This window comes from Sturnira hondurensis, unplaced genomic scaffold (assembly GCF_014824575.4).
Source record: "Sturnira hondurensis isolate 20B ecotype Veracruz unplaced genomic scaffold, ASM1482457v3 Scaffold0004068, whole genome shotgun sequence".
NCBI classification, from domain to species: domain Eukaryota; kingdom Metazoa; phylum Chordata; class Mammalia; order Chiroptera; family Phyllostomidae; genus Sturnira; species Sturnira hondurensis.
The window spans coordinates 9,354,898-9,376,201 of record NW_028076699.1 but is presented as its reverse complement, the minus strand read 5'-3'; the positions used below and the strand labels follow the sequence as shown (position 1 = coordinate 9,376,201).

General features: G+C 39.8%; 1 protein-coding gene across 1 annotated transcript in view; it reads right to left on the bottom strand.

Moving 5' to 3' along the window:
- The window catches only part of LOC118985050 (putative selection and upkeep of intraepithelial T-cells protein 1 homolog), a 30,599-nt gene extending 9,672 nt beyond the window's left edge, over positions 1-20,927 (bottom strand). Inside the window, exons 1-7 of the mRNA XM_037043355.1 lie at positions 20,733-20,927; positions 14,942-15,022; positions 10,449-10,796; positions 8,124-8,405; positions 5,196-5,306; positions 2,390-2,479; positions 1,487-1,594 (exon numbers count right to left, since the gene is read on the bottom strand). Of these exons, the coding sequence (XP_036899250.1) occupies positions 1,487-1,594; positions 2,390-2,479; positions 5,196-5,306; positions 8,124-8,405; positions 10,449-10,796; positions 14,942-15,017 (1,015 nt within the window). The 5' untranslated portion in view covers positions 15,018-15,022; positions 20,733-20,927. The remainder of the gene's footprint in view (positions 1-1,486; positions 1,595-2,389; positions 2,480-5,195; positions 5,307-8,123; positions 8,406-10,448; positions 10,797-14,941; positions 15,023-20,732) is intronic.
- Between the last annotated feature and the right edge of the window lie 377 nt (positions 20,928-21,304).

Sequence of the window (21,304 nt, the reverse complement as noted above, 5' to 3'; positions counted from 1 at the left end):
GCCAGAGCTGGGGTCCTGGCTCCACCATCAGCTGGCTGTGTAAATAAGCCGTCTCACTTCTTTGTGCACCAGGTTTCATCACCAATAAAATCTATGCCACTGGAGAGTAAGGACAGTTGACTCTTGTACAACTTGGGGGTGAGAGATGTGAATCCAATGACCCGTCAAAAATTTGAGTGCAACTTTTGACTCACCCAAAGTTAATTACTAACAGCCTATCCTGTTGACCAGAAGACTTACTGATCACATAAAAACTTAGCATATACTTTGTATGTTATATGTATTATATACTATATTCTTACAACAAAATAAGGTAGAGAAAAGAAAATGTTATTAAGGAAATCATAGGAAAATACATATGCATATTTTATGCATTCATGACACACGTAACTCTTATTTTTTGTCAGTATTTCCAGGCTACAAGTTTCATCTGCATGTTTTGCAAATTGTCTCAAATTTCCAAATAATTTTTTAATATTATTTATTGAAAAATATTTTCATATAAGTAGCTCCACACAGTTAACCCATGTTGTTTAAGGGTCAATGGTATATTAATCTAGATAAAATCCATAGAGCACCTAACACGTATATAATATATGTTACCTATTGCTATAGCATCTTGCTTATTTCCTCTGACACTGAGGACTATTGCACTGAATCTGCTAACACAATTAATATGTCAGACTTAGGTATGCACTTTCTTTGAGTGATATAAAAAGCAATTTCAGTTAGGTTTGACTTAAGGTCATTTGTGTCTTCATTTCACAGGAGAAAACTAGTAAATAAAATCCTCTGAATAACCCAGTCCTACTTTCTGACTTCTATATTGTAATTTTTTTTTACTGTAGCCTTACCTCCAGCTTATAATAAAGAATTACCTTACCTGACTGCTCATTACCTTATATATGTAATTTCCATGGGGACCTCAAAGATAAAGCTGAGGGCACTTTTCAAATGTGTTAGTTTCAATTATTCCAACACTTACATAACTACCATTATCAAAGAATTCACTCTCAAAGAAAGCCAAGAGGAGAAGGATCAATTTCAGGTGTCCATGCACACTATGAAATTGAGCAAAATATGTGTGGACATATGAATTATATAGACAAGAAGGTCCTTTGCTTTGCTTCCATCTCTAACAGAAATCTGTGACACCCCCAGAAGTTAAGATATACTGAATTATTACCTCCTCTAAGCTAAAAGTATGAAAAGAGTTGGAACATTTTACTAGGTGAAGTGATGACTGGAGCTATTAAAACTTAAACAATTATTTTCCTTTCCTAGGGGGCAGAAGCATTAGCAGTTCATATCATGAAACCCAAAATATCCAGGAGGCTGAAATCCAAACCCTATGACATGAGTCCCATTTTTTTTGTCCTGTAATTTAAACAAATATCATTCTTCTTTGGCTAAATGTTTTACCGGAGATTGAACATTGGGAAAGGAAATATTTTCAGGAAGTGTTGACCTTTTTGATCCCACATACCTCTGCTTTTGTAATGCAAATAGAGAATAAGTGAGATGAGTATACATAGCGAAGACAGTATTATTGCTGCGCCCATTACCAAAGGGCTTCTCCTTTTGCAGAGGCAATCTGAAGAAAGAGAGATATAATGATCATTAGTTATTGGTTTGGAGATGCTTTGGACTGGGAGAAAATGCACCAAACATGCAAGAGCTATATTATAATGCCATCCTTTTAGATTAATTTAGAATAGAAATAAGAAAAACCAAGAATAGGACTAAGGAGTTGTCTAAAGGAGCTAGCCAAAGGACCTAAAGGTTCTACAGGGTTAGGTTGAAAGCTGGTGGTGACCAGGGCAGCAAGCAGAGCTGTTTCTAGAATGAGACAGGTTTCTGACCAAGGCTAAATAGACCTGGAGAAAGGTGACTCATCTTATTTTTTCCCTTCATCTAGCCCATCAATCAATGTGTCTCATTAGAGAGCATAAGACAAGGGTTTGCACTGGTCATTATTTTGTCGAGTTTTAAAAGAGCCCAGAAGGATAGCTTTGGAGACCTCTTACTGCCTGAGAATCTCATGAATCAAAGGGTCATCAGATAACATATTATTTAAAATCTTGTTTAGCACATGTCATTATATTGTCATGTGGCTACCTAGTTTTTCCATGAAAATATTCTATGGTGTTGGGGTTTACTGCCACAGGTAGTGGCCACCCCCTTTTTTTGCTGGAGAATTATAAGCACAGTTTTACTTAGTGGTTAAATTATGGCATACAAAGGTCATGAGCATTACGGTGGCATAAGAGGTCCCTCATTCCCCCCATCAACAACAAAATTTGGCACCCATCTACAAACAGCTGTGTTTCTGTGGGAGTTGCGGGACACTGGGCCCTATACCAAGGAGCCTAGAAGGAGTCTTGCCCACCTGTGCATCGGGTAACAGGCTGATAGTCTCTGGTGCAGACTCTGGAATGTACAGAAGACTGCGAACTGCATCTGGCTCCCTTCTGCTGATCTAAAACACATGAAAACATTGACTTAAGCAATTATCTGCTACCTAAAAGAGAATCCTGTGCAAGTTCTTATTTCTCAAGGAGAGGTTCCTGCACTTCAGAGGAGGAAGAAGAAAAAAAATAAGAGAGAGAGAGGAGAGTGTGGATGCATTAGTGTGCTTAAGAGGATCAGCTTGACCCCTCCCCAAGTAGGAAGAGTTTTGGGCTAAATGAGATGGCTGTGATTTCTCCCTTGGGTGATGGGAGAGCCAGTGAGTAAATGCCTGTCTTCCCCTGCTGTGCAGGAGGCTTCCAAAAGACTCATTCATCTCTCAGAGTATCCGGTGTATTCAACCGGAAGCTCCATGAGTGGGAGGAGGGAACAGATCCAGAAAGTACATATCAGATTTAAGGAGGGCATTAATGGGGTGTGGTTCTTGCTGACTGCATTCTGAATTCCATGAAGAAGCCTTCCTGTGAGCTATGGAATAAATTTAACCCAAGGATCTTCCAAATCGGCCTGTTGGCACACCCAGCACCCCACCTGCCAAATCAATGCCTCCCTCGCTCTGTGGCTGGCTCCCACTTCCTGCTGGGTAGCCGTGAGAGCAAGCACTGGTCGATAAGGGTCATAAGCAGAAAGCGGGCCAGGGTGTGTGGGACAAGGAGAACTGTTTTGTTTCTCACTGAGGGAAATGAAAGAGACTGAGAGCAGCCAGCATTATGTATTGTAAAATCAAGAAAAGATACACAAGCTAAAGAATTCTGCCACAAAGGGTGTAAGTGTGGGGCAGGTATATCCATACAGAGCCTGAGAATCTATAGCAGTTACAATCATGTATCTGATAAGGGTTTTTTTTTTTTTTTACCAAAAGTATACAAGAAATTTATACAAGTCAATATAAAAAATCAATTTTAAAAACAGACAGAGAATCTGAATAAACATTTTTTCCAAAGATCTACAAATGGTCAAAGGTTACCTGAAAATATGCTCAATATCACTGATCAACAGGGAGATGCCAATCAAAACCACAATGAGTTATCACCTCATACCTGTTAGAATGGTTATTATTAAAACAAGAAATAAAACGTGTTGGCCAGAATGTGGAGAAAGGGGAAGGCTTGTGTACTGTTGGTGGGAATGTAAACTGGTGCAGCCACTATTGAAAACAGTATGGAGCTTCCTCAGTATGAAAATTAGGAATGCCATATGGTCCAGCAATTCAACGTCTGTGCCATGGACATTTATATCAACAACAGACCACAAGTATGATTGTGGCCCCATGAGATTATAATGGAGCTGAAAAACTTTTACCTCCTGGTAATAATGTCTTAGCCGTCACAATGTGGTGGTGCAATGCTTCACATGGACACACGCCATCATGTTACGGTTGCCAACAGTACTCAGTAGAGTGACATGCTGTGCAGATTTCTAGCCTAGGAGCTGTAGGGGACCGGACTTTGTCACCCCCAAAATACATCTATGTGGCACAAGACTTATTTTAGTTTTGTTAATATTACCGAGCAGACATGGGAGAAGCTCTGCAAACCAAGTACAAGACAGCCTTTGTAAAATGCATGTACCTTTGTAAGGGTGTCTTCCTAGTTTTACCAGGAAGGAGGGGATGGCCTTACCTCTGCAAACTTTTGTCAATGCAAAAGAAAATGACTTAAAATGCATAACCACTTTACACTTGTTTGCTGTGCTATTCTGGTAATCCCACATAATTGACTCCCCCAGTTATAGTATCTTCTTAGTCTTCAGCTGAAGATGGTGCTGGATTCAGCCATTTCATGGTTTTCCTGGGTCTCACCCATGTATGTAAGAAAAATACAGGATATTTAACTTTGGTTTGTTTTTCTCCTGTTAAACTGTTTTTTTAATTACAGTGATGATGTTTCAGATAAGAACACAGAAATGTAAAGGGGAAATTATTTTTCTCTTCTCCACAGAGCAATAAGCAATTCTTTATAGCCAAGGTGTGTGGTAGGTTATACCATCTAGTTTGTGTAAGTGCAGTGATGAAATTGCCTACGATGCATTGCTCAGAATGTATCCCTGTTGTTAAGTGGCACTTTGGATTTATTTAAAGAAAACAAAAATACTAACTTAAAACTGTATGCATCCCCATGTTCATTGCAGGATTATTTACAGTAACCAAGATATAGAAACAACCTGAATGCCCACCAATGAATGAATGGATAAAGAAAATGTGAGATAAACACACACACACACTGAAACAGGATCTTGCCACTTGCGTCAACATAAGCACTATGCTAAGTAAAGTCAGAAAGAAAAAGACAAATACTGTATGATGTCACTTACATGTGGAATCTAAAAAAAAACACAAAAATTTAAAGAAAGAAGCTTATAGATACAGAGAATAGAGTGTTCATTGCCAGAGACGGAGCATTTGGGGATGGGCCATATGGGTGAAATGAGTCAAAAGATACCAACTTCCATCTCAGTTAGAAAATAAACATCATGGGAATATAATATACAGCATAGCAATTAGCATAGCAATGATAATTAATAATACTGTATTACACATTTGAAAGTTGGTAAGAGAGTAGAACTTAGAAGTTCTGTTCACCAAATATATATAATATATATATATATATATATATATATATATATATATATATATATATATACAACTATAGTGATGGATGTTAACTAAATTGCTTACAGCTTTAGCTCTCCCATCCCCTTTGGTATCCTCCACCCTTTAAACTTACCTTTCAACCTGAAATGTAGATCAACAGAAGGCACCATGACAAAAAACAGCAGCAGAACCAGAATTGTGCTCAGAATCATTATCCAAATACTGTTCCATGGAAACAACTGATCTGAAACACAGAGCCACAGATTTTACCACTTAGGAAACATGGAGTGTTTGGACCCTTCAAACCAGGAATGCTAATTTATCCAAAGCATGTTTTCATTCAAGAGCCCACGGCCCAGGGATATCAGCCCTAAGCCAGTTTGGGAAGACAGTGACAACTGGCTCATTGAAAAGACGGGGTCTGGAGTGGGGCGGAGCCAGGTGTGAGCAAAGGTGAATGGAGGAATGCTCCCCTCCCCATTTCTTCCCATCCATTCTATCTCATGTTCTCCCTGACTAAAGGGGAATTGAACAGGCTAGTTTCTCCCAACCAAATCTCAGACCCAACTCAGTCCTTCATTCCTTTTGTCTAAGCAATCATTATAAGTGCAGCCCTGAATTCTCCAAAATATTCACTGGGTCTGGCATTATGATTCTGAATACATTTATAGACATATGTTTATATAAACTTTTCTTCTTTTCTATTGCATGCACAAATATCTTTGGCCCTCTGCTTGCACATACTAGGCATGGACCCTTGTCATTTTGTTTGGCAATCAATTCTTTCTTCCCAGGGAAAACTCTCTAGTCTACCTACAACACCCCATTATGTACAAGGAAGTAAACCCAAGAGGCTGCTAGAGAGCTAATTACAAATTCTGCCACTCATAGTTTTAGGTATGTTTGGTGGACAGGAACCTGGGTGGAGCTGGTGCAGTTTATGGGACCCAGAACCCCATTACTTTGGAGCCTTCTATCCAGATGAGCTTCCCTCCACTGCAACCCGGTGAGCTGAGGAAGAGCTTTGTCATGACGCTCCCAAGGCAGACAGGGGCAGAGTCTTAAGTGAGGCCGAATTTCGATTATGACCTTTTCTTTATCATAAGTTTTGGATCTTATTTATGTTTTGTGATGTTCAGTGAATGGAAAACAAGATCTCCCTCAGCTGTCTCTAATTCCCAGAACTTTAACTTGATCCCTAGAGTTTGTGTTAATTACATTTATTTTAATACATGTTTTAAAAAAGTTAATACCTATGTTAGGAATGTATGAACTCAGAAAATAGGCCTCTTGTTATTTACTGAAGTTGTGAATAACTAAACAAAGATTTTATCCATTTTCTTTTCTTTGTTTTCTACATATATATCCTGCTAAAAACTCTGGGAGCAGAGGGCAAGTAGTTCGGTCTTTCTTTATCCCATGTAACTGCTTGTCTTATAGAAGCATCTTGCTGTTCCTGACACACCCATACTATGAAGCTTGGGTTGTTTTCTGGAAAATCAAATGAGCTAATAAACATAAAAATAATCTAAAAGTAGCAGATTGTTAAGCCCACTAGGGAACTTTTTCCTATTATAATATTCTTGAATTAGAAGATTTCTTTCAGCACCTGGCTCCAACATTAATTTCATGGATATACACAAATACTGATACATATATATTTACTTGGTGGTTTATAAGGCACTCATTTTGTTTTGTTCCAGATAGGTAAGCAATATATACTGCTTACCTACTATGGGCCATGCAATACTTGAAGCAGTTGGAGTTTATCAAGTATATAAAAGCAACAAAGATGTCTATCTCCATGTGTTAGGGAGGTAGATGAGGGACAATAAAAATAATAAATAAGTTACAGGGTAAATTAAAGAATACAATACCAGGTTAAAAAAATAAAGCGGGGTAAGAAGATAAGAAACTCCAGACAGTAGGGTAGGTTGCATTTTTTAAATTGGCTTGTCGAACTTGTCCTTATGAAAAAGGTGAGAGTTGAGCATGGACTTGAAGAAGATAAAGAGATTCAGTGGAATTACAGTGTTCTGGAGAGACAGAGCAACCAGAGCAAAGACCCCCCACAGCAGGAGCTAGTCTGGCATGGCTGTGAGACAGCAAGGAGGTCAATACGACTAGACTAGAATGGAAAAGGAGAATATTTAGGGATGAGGTTAGATAGAAAATGGGGGCACAGATAATACAGGGCATTGTGGGGCGTTTTACTCTGAATAAAATGGGGAACCACCAGAGGGTTTTGAACAAAAGGTGATGTTGTGTGCCTCATGTTTTAAGTGGGTTCTCCTAGCTGTATGTTGAGAATATAGCATAGTGGACATGAGTGGAAAGAGAGAACTTTTCAGACTTTATTGCCAATATCCAGACTGTGGGTGATGGTATCTTGGACTTGGATGGCAGAAATTAAGTGGGGAGAAGTGGTGAGACTCTGGACTTATTTTAAAGGTAGAACTAATATAATATTTCTGACAGATATGATGTGGAATATACAAAGAATATGGGAGTCAAGAATGACTTTAAGGATTTTGTTCTTTGAAACAAGAATATGAAGCGTGATTGGAAAGGCAATAAATTACACAAGTCAGAAGGTGACTAGGAGTATAATGTTTGAGTGTGTGATTTGAAGTATTTATTAGACTTCCACATTAGGATGCTGAATTTAGTTTATCAATGAATATTAATAAATAATAACTCTTACACGTATTATTTTCATTGTCCCTTATCCATCTCCCTCTCTAACACATGGGAGAGAGGTCTGGGTAGGAGATACCACTGGAGAGCTACTGTCATATAGATGGCACATAAAGCCATGACATGAGACTAAGGTACAAGAGAAAATGCTCAAAAACTGAGTCTTAGGCAACTCCTATATCAAACAGGCAGAGATAGAAGGTAAAGTAGCAGAAGAAAATAAGAAAGAAAATGGGTGAGAGGATGGATAAAGCCAAGAAAATGTAATATTCTAGAAACCAAGTGAAGAAAGTGTATTGCTTTTTCTCTTTAGTTTATAAATTTTACAACAATGGCCATTTTTTGAAAAACACACAGATCTCACCTGATAGAACAATGCTGGTCCTTTCCTCTTGACCAGTTACAGGGTTTCGAAGGTAGCAAGTGATATTCTCACGAGAGCTCTGTGTAAGGAGAAGGGCTATCTTCATGTTGAACAATTTGTCCACATCCTGTGAATGGGACTCAGATGTAGTTGGAATGACCCCTCCTTTACTGTTTCTCCACTCCATTTGAGGCTGTGGGAACCAGCCTCTTGAATTACACTCCACTAAAAGACCTCTGATATTAGGAGGATGCACATGAATTTGTACTTCTAAGCTTGTAGCTAGTTGGAAAGAAAAGGGGGAAAACAGTAGTTTTAGGTGAAGAGAAGGGAAAACTGAACAGAGAAAGAAACTCCCCACCCCTACTCTGATCCCTGTTCCTGTAGACTTACTGATAGCCAAACATTTTGGGGCTCTGATTGTCCCTACAAACTAATCGCAGGGGAAATGGGATGAGTCAGACTGATGGGTTTGATGTACAAATAAAAACTCAGGGGAGAAAGTACCTGTCAGTTCCATTTATTAATTCAAAAATATGTGATATACTACTATTATAAAAATAAAGCAGGACATATCAGTTTAGAGAAAATAAACTAGTGTTTGAGAAATTTCAGGACATCATCTGGAACATAAGAACTTGACCAAATGTGTGGGCAACAAAAGAATAATAAAGATTTAAAGTGTAATGCAACAGTAGTTCTGCCCAGTAATAGTTTCTGCAATGATGGGAATACTCGATATCTGTGCTGTTTGATCCAGTAGCTGTTGGGAACCACTGTGCCTGGTTTCAGGAGTTGTAACTGCCCCCCATGGCTAAGGCTGAGTGAGCGACCTCTGGAACGTGAGCCACTAAGGAGACAAAGCTTGTCCCCTGCCTCCAATGCTTGGTCGGTTAGTCTATGACAGGTAGGACCCCCTCAGAGGGGGACAACCTAAGTCAGACACGATCACTTGGGAGTCCATTGTGAAAGGACTCGGGGGGCTGCAACAAAGGGGGAATGATGGACCCTCACCCCCCAACTATTCTGACATAGCCCGAGTCCCCATTTCCATCTGGGAGAAGTGCTTTCTGGCTCTAATCCACTTAAGCCTAAAAACCTATGATGGGGAAGGTGGTGCAGCCCTTTGCCGGCTAGAGCAGGATCCAGGTGATCAGGCCTAAGACAGAATATGTAAAATCCTGTGAAACCTGCTTTGTTTAGAATGTTCTCATTTAAACAATAAGGGTCCAAGCAAGAAGTTTGTTCCTCAAAGTTTTATGGCTCATTAGCTATCTGACCCTGACTGGAAATAAGCCCTCGTAGTTCTTTGAATGCTATCTATTGTTTGATCCTTACCTGTATTCTTGTGCAAAATGAACCCAATAAAAGCCTATTGAGGAAAAGGCTCTTGGCCTTTCTCCTCTGAGAGATTGGCCACCTCTCCTCCCCAAGCAGATCATGTCTTGGTAGTTTCACTTTCATCTGTGGTGGACAGGGGGACTTTGCAGGCAAAGCTACCCCAACAAGTAGCTATTTGCTACACAAGATTGTTAAGCACCTAAGAGTTGGTCAGTGAGACAGAGAATTGATTTTTAATTTTACCTAATTTAAATAGCCACATTGTGGCTAATGGCTGTCATATTGGGTAGCTCGTCTGTAAGCAATAGAACTGAGCGTCATATTAGCCTATGAAAACCCTAAGTGTGAGTGCGCCTAATGTCTTACACTAGTGCTCTCACATTTGTGAAACCTTTCAGTTCAGTTCAAGTCCTCCATCTCAACCACTGTTTCTTTGTCTTTCAAAATACTTCATGGGTGAGGTGGCTGATTTACATACAGTACTCTTGTATACAATACATATATGGCATATATATTTTAGAGGACACTAAACATAGTAGATGAAGGCTTTTTGAAATAGATTTAAGAAAATCAGTCTGAAACTAGTCAGTGAGTTGAATCAGGGAGAAATGGGAATAAAATTATCATTAGGTATACTGTTGTAAAGATTTAGGTAGTTTACCAAGATGGGTTTCACTAAAATGTTGTCAGGAATAATTAGAAGGATAGTACCAAATCCTGAAAGGGTTCTGTTGATACTTTACAGATCTAACAGTGCAGGTAGACACGGGAAAAGAGTTCTGGCTGATAGACGTAATATCTGCAGACACAATTTGCATTCTTAATCCTACACTCTCCTCAGTTCTAAGAAGAAATTTATGGATTTGAACTTGCTAAACATGTAATATAAAAACAGGCAGAAACACTGAGAATTTTCCTAATATCCAGCCTCAGATGGTTTGAGAATCACAGATGCATAGAAGCCTCAAAAGGTTCCACCCTCACCTGTAACCTTCACTTCTTTGATGGCTTCTTCATAGAAATCACCGTCTCTGAAGAAGCAGTGGTACTGTCCATCGTCATCAACGCTGACATTGAAGATCCTGAGGGTCACTTTACCTTCTTGGATAGCTCCTTTCAGGAGCTCTGTCCGCTCCACATACCTGGAGATAGTTTCTCCATACAGGTCTTTACCATTCTTGTACAGGTGAACAGGTTGAGTGTAGCGGTCCCGGAACCAGCGTATCTCCATGTGTTCTGCACTTTGTGGTGGGGACAGCTGACAGCTGAGCTCAGCTACTCCACCCAGTGGAGCCAAGATTTGCCCCTGTAAGCCAGTCACTGTAAAGTGTTCTGGGAAGGCAAATAATAACCAGTGAGAGTGTGAGCCAGGTCATACTTTGTATTTGAATCACTGTATACATATATGTAACCACATACACACATACATAAATGGCATTCCACATGCTTCAGTGAGGTGTTGGAAGCCATCCTACCACATTCACATATTGTACAAATATGCATATACATACCCATTACATATTTCTGTTCCTCATAATTCCACATCAGTTTTGTAACTTGACTTGTAAGGACAATCTGCATTTCTAACATTCTCAGTAACAATGGGTTCTAAACACCCCCTACAAATACCACCTATAGGACCATCTTACTGTTTTAGTACCTTGTCAAAGACCACAATTTAATTCTCATTAAGCTTAAGATGAAAGTTTCAAGAAAATAGAAAAAGAAAGACCAGTTAAAAGGGGCGTTCCACCAGTCTGTATTAAAGGACTCTGTGTACTAAGTGGTTAATCAAATACTGTATGTAGGCTGACCAACCAGCGCAGGCAAGTGAAGTCTTCTCCAGAAAATATTTGTGGTCATTATTCTTGCTCTTTCTCTTACCCTTGGGCCAACCACCAACCATTCCTGCTCAGACTGCAGAAATCTGCACTGACCTTGACACTTGACAGATTACCCTTTTTCACTCTTTTGAACACAAAGATCGCCCAGTAGGTAAGTTTGGTTTTTTTTTTAATTAAAAAGAAATATTCTGCATATCTCTCCAAGGATAATACCTCACTCTAATAGACTATGCAGGGGAGACTTCAGCACCATCCACAGTATGTTGTTCCCCACAGTTGCTGGAGGGTATTTTTAATCTTTGGAGTCAAAGGAGAATAAGAGTTTACAAAGTCATTGTATATCTCTTCCAAATGAATTTGTTAGTTTTTTGTTTCCTACAATAGAAAGCCACATACAGTTCCAACTACACGACATTCTAGAGAAAGCAGAAATATGCAGGCAGTAAAGACAGAAGTGTCTGTCAGGGCTTCAGGGGGAGGAAGAGATGAGTAGGTGAAGCATAAGGCATTTAATGTGGTAAATAATTCTGTATGGTACTATAATGGTGGATATATAACGTGTGTAGGTGGTAAATTGGATAATTGCAGGGCTGATAAAGGAAAAATACACAACCACAGGGTGGCAGTAGCACACAGTGAACTTGGATTCCAGCAACCCCACAGAGCTGCGCAAACACAAGCAGTCCTCCTGCCGGAGACCCTCTAGTGGCCCCGGGAGCACCAGCCCAGAGGGAGGAGGGCAAGGGGGAGAAGTGGGCTGAGAGGGGCTCTGTGTCTAGGTAACATCGTCCGTAGCACAGTGGGGAGTGAGGAGCTCCGAAGAAACGAAGTGGCTCGGGGCCTTCATGTTGGCTGGCAGAAAAGTTCCTTTAGTTTTTTCCATAAGATGGCTCTAGTAACTCTTAGTTGTCTTCCACTTTATTTGAAACCATTTGATGAGATCATATTGTGACAGCTATCATATCAGTGATTATTTATAAAAATCTTAACAAAATTGGTGAATTTTATGCAGCCATTTTAATATTGAAGATGGAAGAAGATATGCAACTTTTCACCATATTATGCTTTATTATTTCAAGAAAGGTAAAAAAGGCAACTGAAACACAAGAAAAATATTTGTGCAGTGTATGGAGAATGTGCTGTTACTGAATGAATGTGTCAAAAGTGGTTTGTGAAGTTTCTTGGTACTACTGACATTTTGGCCAAATAATTCTTTGCTGTGGGGCTGTCTTATGCATGGGAAGATGTTCAGCAGCACCCCTGGCCTCTACCCACTAGAAGCCAATAGCAGGAGATGGCCGACATATTCAAAATATCTGAATTAATAGTTATTGCTGAAAATGAAAAATGTGTCTTTTATTTTACAGATAAAACTAAATGGACTCTTTGGTCAACCCAATAGTTACAGGGCTTTGCTTATCTATGGCTAGCGAATGTTGGATGCAGCTTCATAGGGTATACAAAGCAGACAGTCATTAAGTTGCTAAAAGTATGTTTATGTGAGATATATTTAAAACAACTGGATGTGTAGATATTTGAATTTTGTTCTGGCAGAGTTTAAGGCTGCTGGGTCTCAGACTTCTGTAAAGGTGTAAGCAACATGGGGCCAAAAGCCATTTGGGTTCATTTATATGACAATTTGTTAAAAATCAGAAAGCTGTAAAACACAAAGGTGAACCCTAATGTAAACTTGGACTTTATTAATAATAATCTATCAACTTTGGTTCATTAATTATAATGTAAAATGTTAATAAGAGGGAAAACTTGCGAGGTGAGGAAAGAAAATGGGGTTATAGGGAAACTATGTACTTTTGGCACAGTTTTTCCATAAATCTAAAACTCCTCTAGAAAACAAAGTCTAGCAAAATTTTAAAAGTCAGTGAAGAGAGGAAGGGGGACTTGGGGTGGTGGTGGTAAGTGTTAAATCCATAAAGTAAAATAAAGAGTTCAAAACAAAACAAAATTCTGCATATCCAAAATGTAATTAGCAAGTCAATAAATTGAATTATAAACTAGTTTGGTATGAGGGGGAACCAAAAAACATGGGATTTATTGATTAAAAATTGAGTATTCTTACATGTTTAAACTTCAATCACCTTCAGAGTACTCTCCATTTGATGCAATACACCTGTCATGACTTTTTCTCACTGCTCAAAACAGTTTTGAACTTGTCAATTTTGATGCCTTGTAATGCTTCTGCTGTTTTTTGTTTCACTTCTTCCACATCAATGAAATACTTCCCTTTGAGTACTTTTCCCTTCCAGAAAAACAAAAAAAGCCTCTTGGGCAACATCAGGTGAACGGGGAGGGTGCGGCACAGGGGTCATGCTGGTTTGGGACAAAAACTGCTGAACACTCAGCACAGTGTGGGCAGGTGTGCTCACAACTCACCCATCATGAAATGGACAAATGCACTGAAAGAGTTTTAAAAAAAATTCACTGAAGCTGAATGCAGCTTCTCACAACACCACCAGCTGGTACACTGATACAGATGGTTTTCTGAAACTCTCATCTAGTGGGGGAAGACTGTACTACAAGGAGCCTGCCCTCTAAAAAAATTATTCTGGGTTTTTTGGGGTGGAACAAAAACAACAGATCAAAGACTAATTTCTAATATTGAAAAATCCTTAAAACCAACAAAAGAAAAATCAACAGTGCAAAAGAGACATATGCAGGCAGTTCTAGAAAAAAAAGAAATACATTTTTTGAAAGATACTAATTTTCACTCATTAATAAAATGGTAAAATGTAATCGCTATGAGATTCATTTCTCATCTGTAACTTTGGAAAATACGAAGAGCTCCAATACCTGTAATTCCTGTAGTATCTGAAATAGTACCGCCCCCTGACAAACTCACCTATGCTGCTGGTGGAAATGTACCTTAGTAACTAGTTCAGAATAACATTTGCAATGCAATAAAATAGCACATAACCTTGACCAGTAGTTCTACTCATAGGGATATTTCCTACCTATGTGCTCACAGGTTTGCTCAAAATACATGTGCAAGATGTTTGTGGCTCTGTTACTTTTCTCAACCAGAGACAGGTACAAAAAAACGTGCATCAATAAGCTTCTGCCATTTAACAAGTTACTTTTGCTAGAAAATTCTACCTTTCATGCCATTTATTGTCTCAGGCTTTTCTTTTACTTGTCTGCAACTAAATTCTATTTATTCCTGCTTTGCACAGATCCCTTTACACATGCAAATTGTATCGCCTGTCAAGCTCCCAGCAGCCTACTCCATCCTTCCTCATCAGATGCCCGACTGTACTGATTCGTCACAGGGATTCCGATGTGGATTCATGTCTTGAACCATTTACTCACTGTTTAAGTGACACACAAATTATGTCTCCTTGATACGAATATTGGGTTCTCACGGGCAAGTATTAGTTCTTCTTCATTTGTTTCTTCTCCCAGGAATTTAACACAAATTGAGGTATATGATCATGAAGACTTGCTGAGTAGAAATAATTCTCCCCAACCATAGCTGGATCCTACACCACACAGCCTAATTATATTACTAGCTATGAAACCTGAAGAACAATCGTTGAAAGAGCTTGACTCTCGTTTGGTTCTCACACTGTCTGCACACTTGATGTTACCTTGGTTCACACAGAGAGGAGAGAGTCATACCTGAGCTTGGTGCTACCATCTGAAGGAGGAGCAGGATAATAAAGTGTCTGGGGAGAGGGAGTCCTGTAGATTCCATTACACCTGTGGTAACAAGTGAGGAGGGTTCAGAAACAGGGATAACAGGAGCAAAAAGTTCCAGAAGCCACATATTTCTGCATCTTTTCTCTGCAGTAATGAACTCTCGGCTGGTGTTGCCAAAATATTATAAGAATCCCAGTTAAATTTGAATATAAAACAAACAGTTGTTCATATAAAAATGTCCAAACCTGTAGAGAATTCTTATGAGTATATTTGAGCCAAACTGATGACATATCCCAGGGATCAAGATTTTAAACGTTCTGGAGAGTAACACTTTTGCAGCTTCTCTTGTGCTTTTGAAGTTAAGGAGGACATATAAGGAAGATTACATGAAGGTGGGCAAAAGTAAGATGCGAAATGGATTATAGGATGGCCAATGAGAATATCAGCTTTCTTGACGTTTGTAGCATATTTCAAGTGTGTTAACCTAAATGTACAGAAACAATGAACAGAGCTTCCTTGGAGCAAAGACAAACCTTTTACTAAAAAGTTATATGCCTGGAGTGTGACTACCCACCATGACCCACCTAGTTAAGAATTTATGATCAGATCACCTTGTGAGGTTACTTTCCACAGAATCTCCCTTTTATTTGTCTGCACAGTGTATAATTTTCTGGTACACATATTTCCCATGTAATATTTGGCAGCCTGTAACTTTAATTTGCTAGACCTGGCAACCCTACCCTTAAGAATAGCCACTATCATGACTGGGTCTAGCCATTGGCTTCATTCCCACGACAGATTGCTTCCTCCAGGCTAGATGTTCATTGTCTTCTGGTGTATAAACTCCATCAGGTGAGCTGTTGCCCCAGGGAAAGTGGAGGCAGGTTTAGGACATAGGTCCCAACCCCACAAGCCTCAGTAGTTCAAACATATGCCACAGTTAGTTATATTGAGTTAGAAGAGTTTAAAGACAGAGTTATAGCCTCACTTTCCTGGAGGGATGAACCTGATGACCATTCAGAAGGAAATTTGACTTTCTTCAGTGGGCACAATCCCTCTGAATTTTCTGCTTCAGGAGAAATCATAATAAGAGACCGATGGATTGACCCCTATGTCTAGGAAAAGCTAGGAAAGAATGAAATTATCTTTCACAGTCAAACGGGAGGAAGGTTTTTTGGTCATTTCTAGAATGGTTGGCTGTTGACTCAGCACACAAATGTGACCATCATCCTTTCCTATCCGTCCTCCCATGCCCCCCTCCCCAAAATAAAGAGATTTGGAAAGTGCTAAGGTTATGGGGAAGTGACAAACAGGTGAATGGTTACGATAATATGCAAATACCATGCTATGCATGTGGCAGCTCTTAGGACCCCAGAGAGAGCAATTCAGTCCGCAGCCACAACGCAGCAAGAAGACCCAAGAAGGCTTGACTAGCGAGGTGGTGTCTACATTTTGAGAAATGAGGTGACTTTCTCATAAAGTATAAAGGCAATGAAGATACTTATCCAATTCAGCACGGGAAAGCACTACTGAACAAGGGGATTGAGGAAAATATATGTGCAGTAAGATTCAAGAGGAAGGTAGAGAGCTGATTGTGCAGGGGTTTATGCGCCTTGGGAATGAATTTAGACTCTGTTCTCCAGGCCAGGGAACTCCTAAGAAGCTGGAGGCAGTAGGCATGGTGGTTCAACCAAGGTTCTCGGTTTAAATATTGGCCTTGCTATTTAGTTATATGAGCTTAGGGTAGTCAGTAAAACTCTCACTGATCTGTTTTTTTTTTTAACCTGTCAATAGGGGACAATAATTTCTTGCTCAATATATTTATTATTAAAATTAATGGAATCACAGTATCTAAGGTGGTCAGAATTCTGCCTGATAAGTATGAACGCACAAGCACATAAAGTATGTAAGGAACATATAATATTTGTTTTTTTAGCACTTCTAGTAACACGCACGTTTGGTATTTTAGAGTGACGAAAGTGGGAATGTGGAACAAGACTTGTCCTGGCTCTGCTGCTCACTGGTCCTGTGACCCCGAGTTACTGATGGAACTGACCTGTGCCTCAGTTTACTATTTGGAACACAAATAATAAAGGTACATATTCCATCAGATTAAAATAGTTAAATATTCAGATTAAAAAGTGGACCATAACAAACGAAATGTCACCTCTGGCTGTTAAGGAAGACTTTATACTTGCAACAGTGTATTCAGAATTACATGTTTGGAATGTGATTCTGGAGAATAGGGAGAAGCCAGAGGAGGCGTGCCACAGGACAAGCTGCAACAAGTATGTCAGCCCACGTGGGTGAAGTTGGATAAGGAATGAAAGATCAGAGTGTGAGAGGTACAATAATTGTGTAACTGCTAGGACTCAATGAGTCTAAATGTGAGGAATGAGAGAAATGTATTTTCATGCCTCCTGGGTTTTCGGAATGTGTGATCGTGTGGATAAATGGTGTCATTCATCCTGACAGGAAGTGGGAAAAAAATCAATTGAGCATTTAAGAGGTCGAATTTTTGCTTTCTGTGTAATTGTTTTTAATTTACTGTGTTGAGTTTTTCATACATCATACTGCATTACGATTTTTAGGTCATGTACACATGACTTCACCATTAGGTCTTTAAGTGTTTGCATATTGGAAGTGTATCTTCTCATCCCAAAGTATGTCATGGAATTCTGCAGTGTGTCTAACATACACTGGCTGCTCTGGACATCTCCTGTTGGCTCTTGCTGATCCAGTCTGTGTTCTGCTCCTCCCAGCTCTGTTTCCCAGAGAGCTGACCTGTAAAGATTAGAACAATTCACTCCCTTCCCTCTGGGTTCTGGGTGCTGGGCGGATTTAGCAAGAATCAATAACAAGCAGGAGATTGCAGGAATGAAAGAGTGAGGCTGGACTGTTTGTTGTCTCAGCTCTCTTTCTTTCTGGGTTGCTGTGGTAAGCTGTATGCCTAACTAAAAATCATCATTTATACACACACACACACACACACACACACACACAGCCTTACTGTGCAGCCCTCATTGCCCTCAGGGTTTAATTACTGCTTTCTGCCTCTGTTCCTTCAGTCCCCCTAACCCCTCTATTTCAGTTCCAGGGTACTGCACTACTCCTAAGGGTTTCTCTACATCATGCTCATATAGTTGAAATAATCTTTTTATTTAATGCTCCTAAGACTTGGAAGCTAAGACTATCCCTTGGCTGCTCTGGGGCTTCTTATACCACAGAACCAAGATTAGGAAAGTGGGACCTGGCTGGTGTGGCTCAGTGAATTGAGTGCCAGCCTGAGAAATACCCATGTGTAGTTGCCTCTCATGCGCCCCCTACTGGGGTCCTGGCCCACGACCCAGGCATGTGCCCTGACTAGGAATCAAACCAGCAACACTTTGGTTCGCAGGACAGCGCAATCTTTAAATAAATAAATGAAAAGATCAGGAAACTGGGCCACTGGAGGGCTGGAGAGATGAACACAGGGGCCAGAGAGGTGTCCTGATCGATATAAAACTGAAACAACTCAAAGATCCATAGAAACAAAAATTTGAGGGATTCCATCAGGTTAAGAACCACATGTAGCTGAGGTACTGATGGAAGGGAGGGTGAATGCAAAATGAGCAGTGCAGGAAGGCAGTCACAGTGGTCACATTTGGTTTCGTGACCACCTGGGTCTAAACAGCAGTGTTTTATGTTTATTAACCATGACTTCTGCCCAGTTGCCCAGATACGTTATAAGACTAATATTAACTGTGATGATCTGGGTCCCAGGCAGGAAATCTGGCCAAAACAGTATCATTATATGGGAGCTCATAGGACTGGGATCCTCTCTGGTAAGGGTGCAAACTTCTCACTGAACTGAAGGGCAAGACTATGTTGTGGCTGCAGCTCTTGCTAAGAGGCAGAGGTGGTGGACTGTATTGGGTAGCTCCTTTAGCCCATCCACATCCATCCTCTATACCTCTCCAAAGGGAATTTGTGAGGAGATTAGGATGAAAGCGAATATGGATGTTAGAAACAGGAGTTAACAAGAGTGAATTTGCAATAGGAATATTCTTTGAAATTTGGCACAAATTTTAATCTTGCTCAAATGAAAATCCTGGTCAGGTACATATTTCATATAGTGTACATATATAATAGTTTTAAAACATATTTGAAAAATGCAGTCTTGGTGCTTCTTGGGTGCAGAGTTTCAGTTTGGGAAGATGGAACAGTTCTGAAGATGGGTGATGGTGATTGCTGCTCATCTGTATGATTGTAATGCAACTGAATGTAGACTTAATATGGTTAAAATAGCAAATTTTGTTATGTATATTGTAACAAAATATAAAAAAATAAATATTTTAACAAAAAGCAAATAAGACAACAAGGAACTACAAAAGTCAATACAAATCACATTCAATCTGAAAGCCAAGTAAATCTTATCACAAAAGAATATATATATATATATATTCTTTTGTGATATATAAAATATATATATATTCAGGAAGAAAATATGCATCCCTATGGGCATAACAGCATTATTTACAATAGCCAGGGTCTGGAAACAGCCCAGGTGTCCATCAGTAGATAAATGGACAAAAAAAGATGTGGTACATTTATACAATGGAATACTACCCAGCAGAAAGAAAGAACTCTTACCCTTTGTGACAGAATGAATGGACTTGGAGAATATTATGCTAAGCTAAATAAGCCAGTCAGAGAAAGACATGTGCCATGCAATCTCACTTATATGTGGAATCTAATGAACAAAATAAACTGATGAACAAAATAGAACCAGAGGCATGAAAACATGGAGCAGACTGACAGATTTTGGTGGGGAGGGGTGTGGGGGGACCGGAAGACATTAGCCAAAGAACATATATGCATATATTCATGGGTATGGACAATAATACGGAGAAGGCCAGAGGGGGAGGGTGCTGGGTGGAGGCAGTAAAAGGAGGGGAAATGAAAGACATCTGTAATAGTGTCAACAATAATAAAAAGATTTACCAAAAGGAAAAACAATCATCTTAACTAGTTCAGCATATTCTTTCATCTGATATGCTAACTTAACTCAAAAATAAAAATTAAACTTCAGGAATGAACTTAAAAAGAAGAGATGCTTGTCTTTAAACCAGCATTATCATAGCAATTTTCCTTTTATAGAAACAGTAATATCTAATTCACCCTTTTCTGTCAATTTCATTTTTAGTTTAAGGAAAGTTAAAGTGCTTTTTGATATACCCTCCTAGCCTATTGAGAGTGAGTTAAAATATTATTTATGAAGTTTATTCGTGTTATATTTTGATAGTCAATAATTGTATAGATATTTAATATTTTAAACCTCTTCATAAATATACCACAATGAGACATTTCTCCATACCTATTTTTGTTAACCTCAGACACCTACAACAAAGAACAGGACTCAGGTTGCAAAGAATACCGTGTGATGGTGACTGGCTGCACCGCCAGGAGACTGAGGAAGAACATGCCTAAGCAAAACATCTTCCCTATGCCTCACCGAGGCAACTCCAGAAATTGAGCCCAACATTTGCTGTGCCACAATACCGCGGAGTGAGCTTATGGCCCACAAAGAAACGTTGAGAGAAGATTTTCCTTACAGGTGACTGAGACCTCTCTGTTCACACCCTGTCACTGGTCTGTAAATATATCTAAGTCCCTGGAAATGCAGGGACAGGAGGTCTCCCAGAAGGCACAGGAAGAGGAAGGGTGGCAGAAGTGACGACCGTTTATGAAGCGAGAACTGGTCGTAAATCTTTTTTTTTTTTTCACTTACCAGTGATCCTGAGGCAGCTCACTGTTGTCCCTAGAATATGAATCCCAGGTGAGTCACCTGAAGTTCTGACAGCGCCAGAACCAGGTAGACTATTTGACAAAGCTCCTTCTGACTGCTGTCCTCCACCTCTGGACACCTGATTCTGCCAGCCTGATCCTGGGATTCCAGGGGGGATTCCAAGGAGACTGTCTGCTCCAGGCCGTGGGTAGGAGTCTTTGTTCCGCTCCAGGGACTGCACCTGGCACGTTGGAGCTCACATCACAAGTACTGACACGTGCGTCACTCTCAAAGGAAGCGACACACAACCTGATCTATGTATTTTAAGTAATTTGTTTTGAGTAAGAGCACTGAGGTAAAGAAATTTATTTTGACTGCTGTACTGCACTTGGAAAGGAAAGGAAGGGAGCTGTGGAAGCACAAATAAAGGGCACTAAATTCAGATCAGGCGTTCAAGAAGGCATCCAGGTGATCGTGGCTGAGAGGAGTCTCGAAATAAAATGAACAGTTAGCCCGTTTAAGAAGAGGAGCAGAAGGAACAAGACAGGTTTTCCACGCTGAAGGAGCAAGGGCTT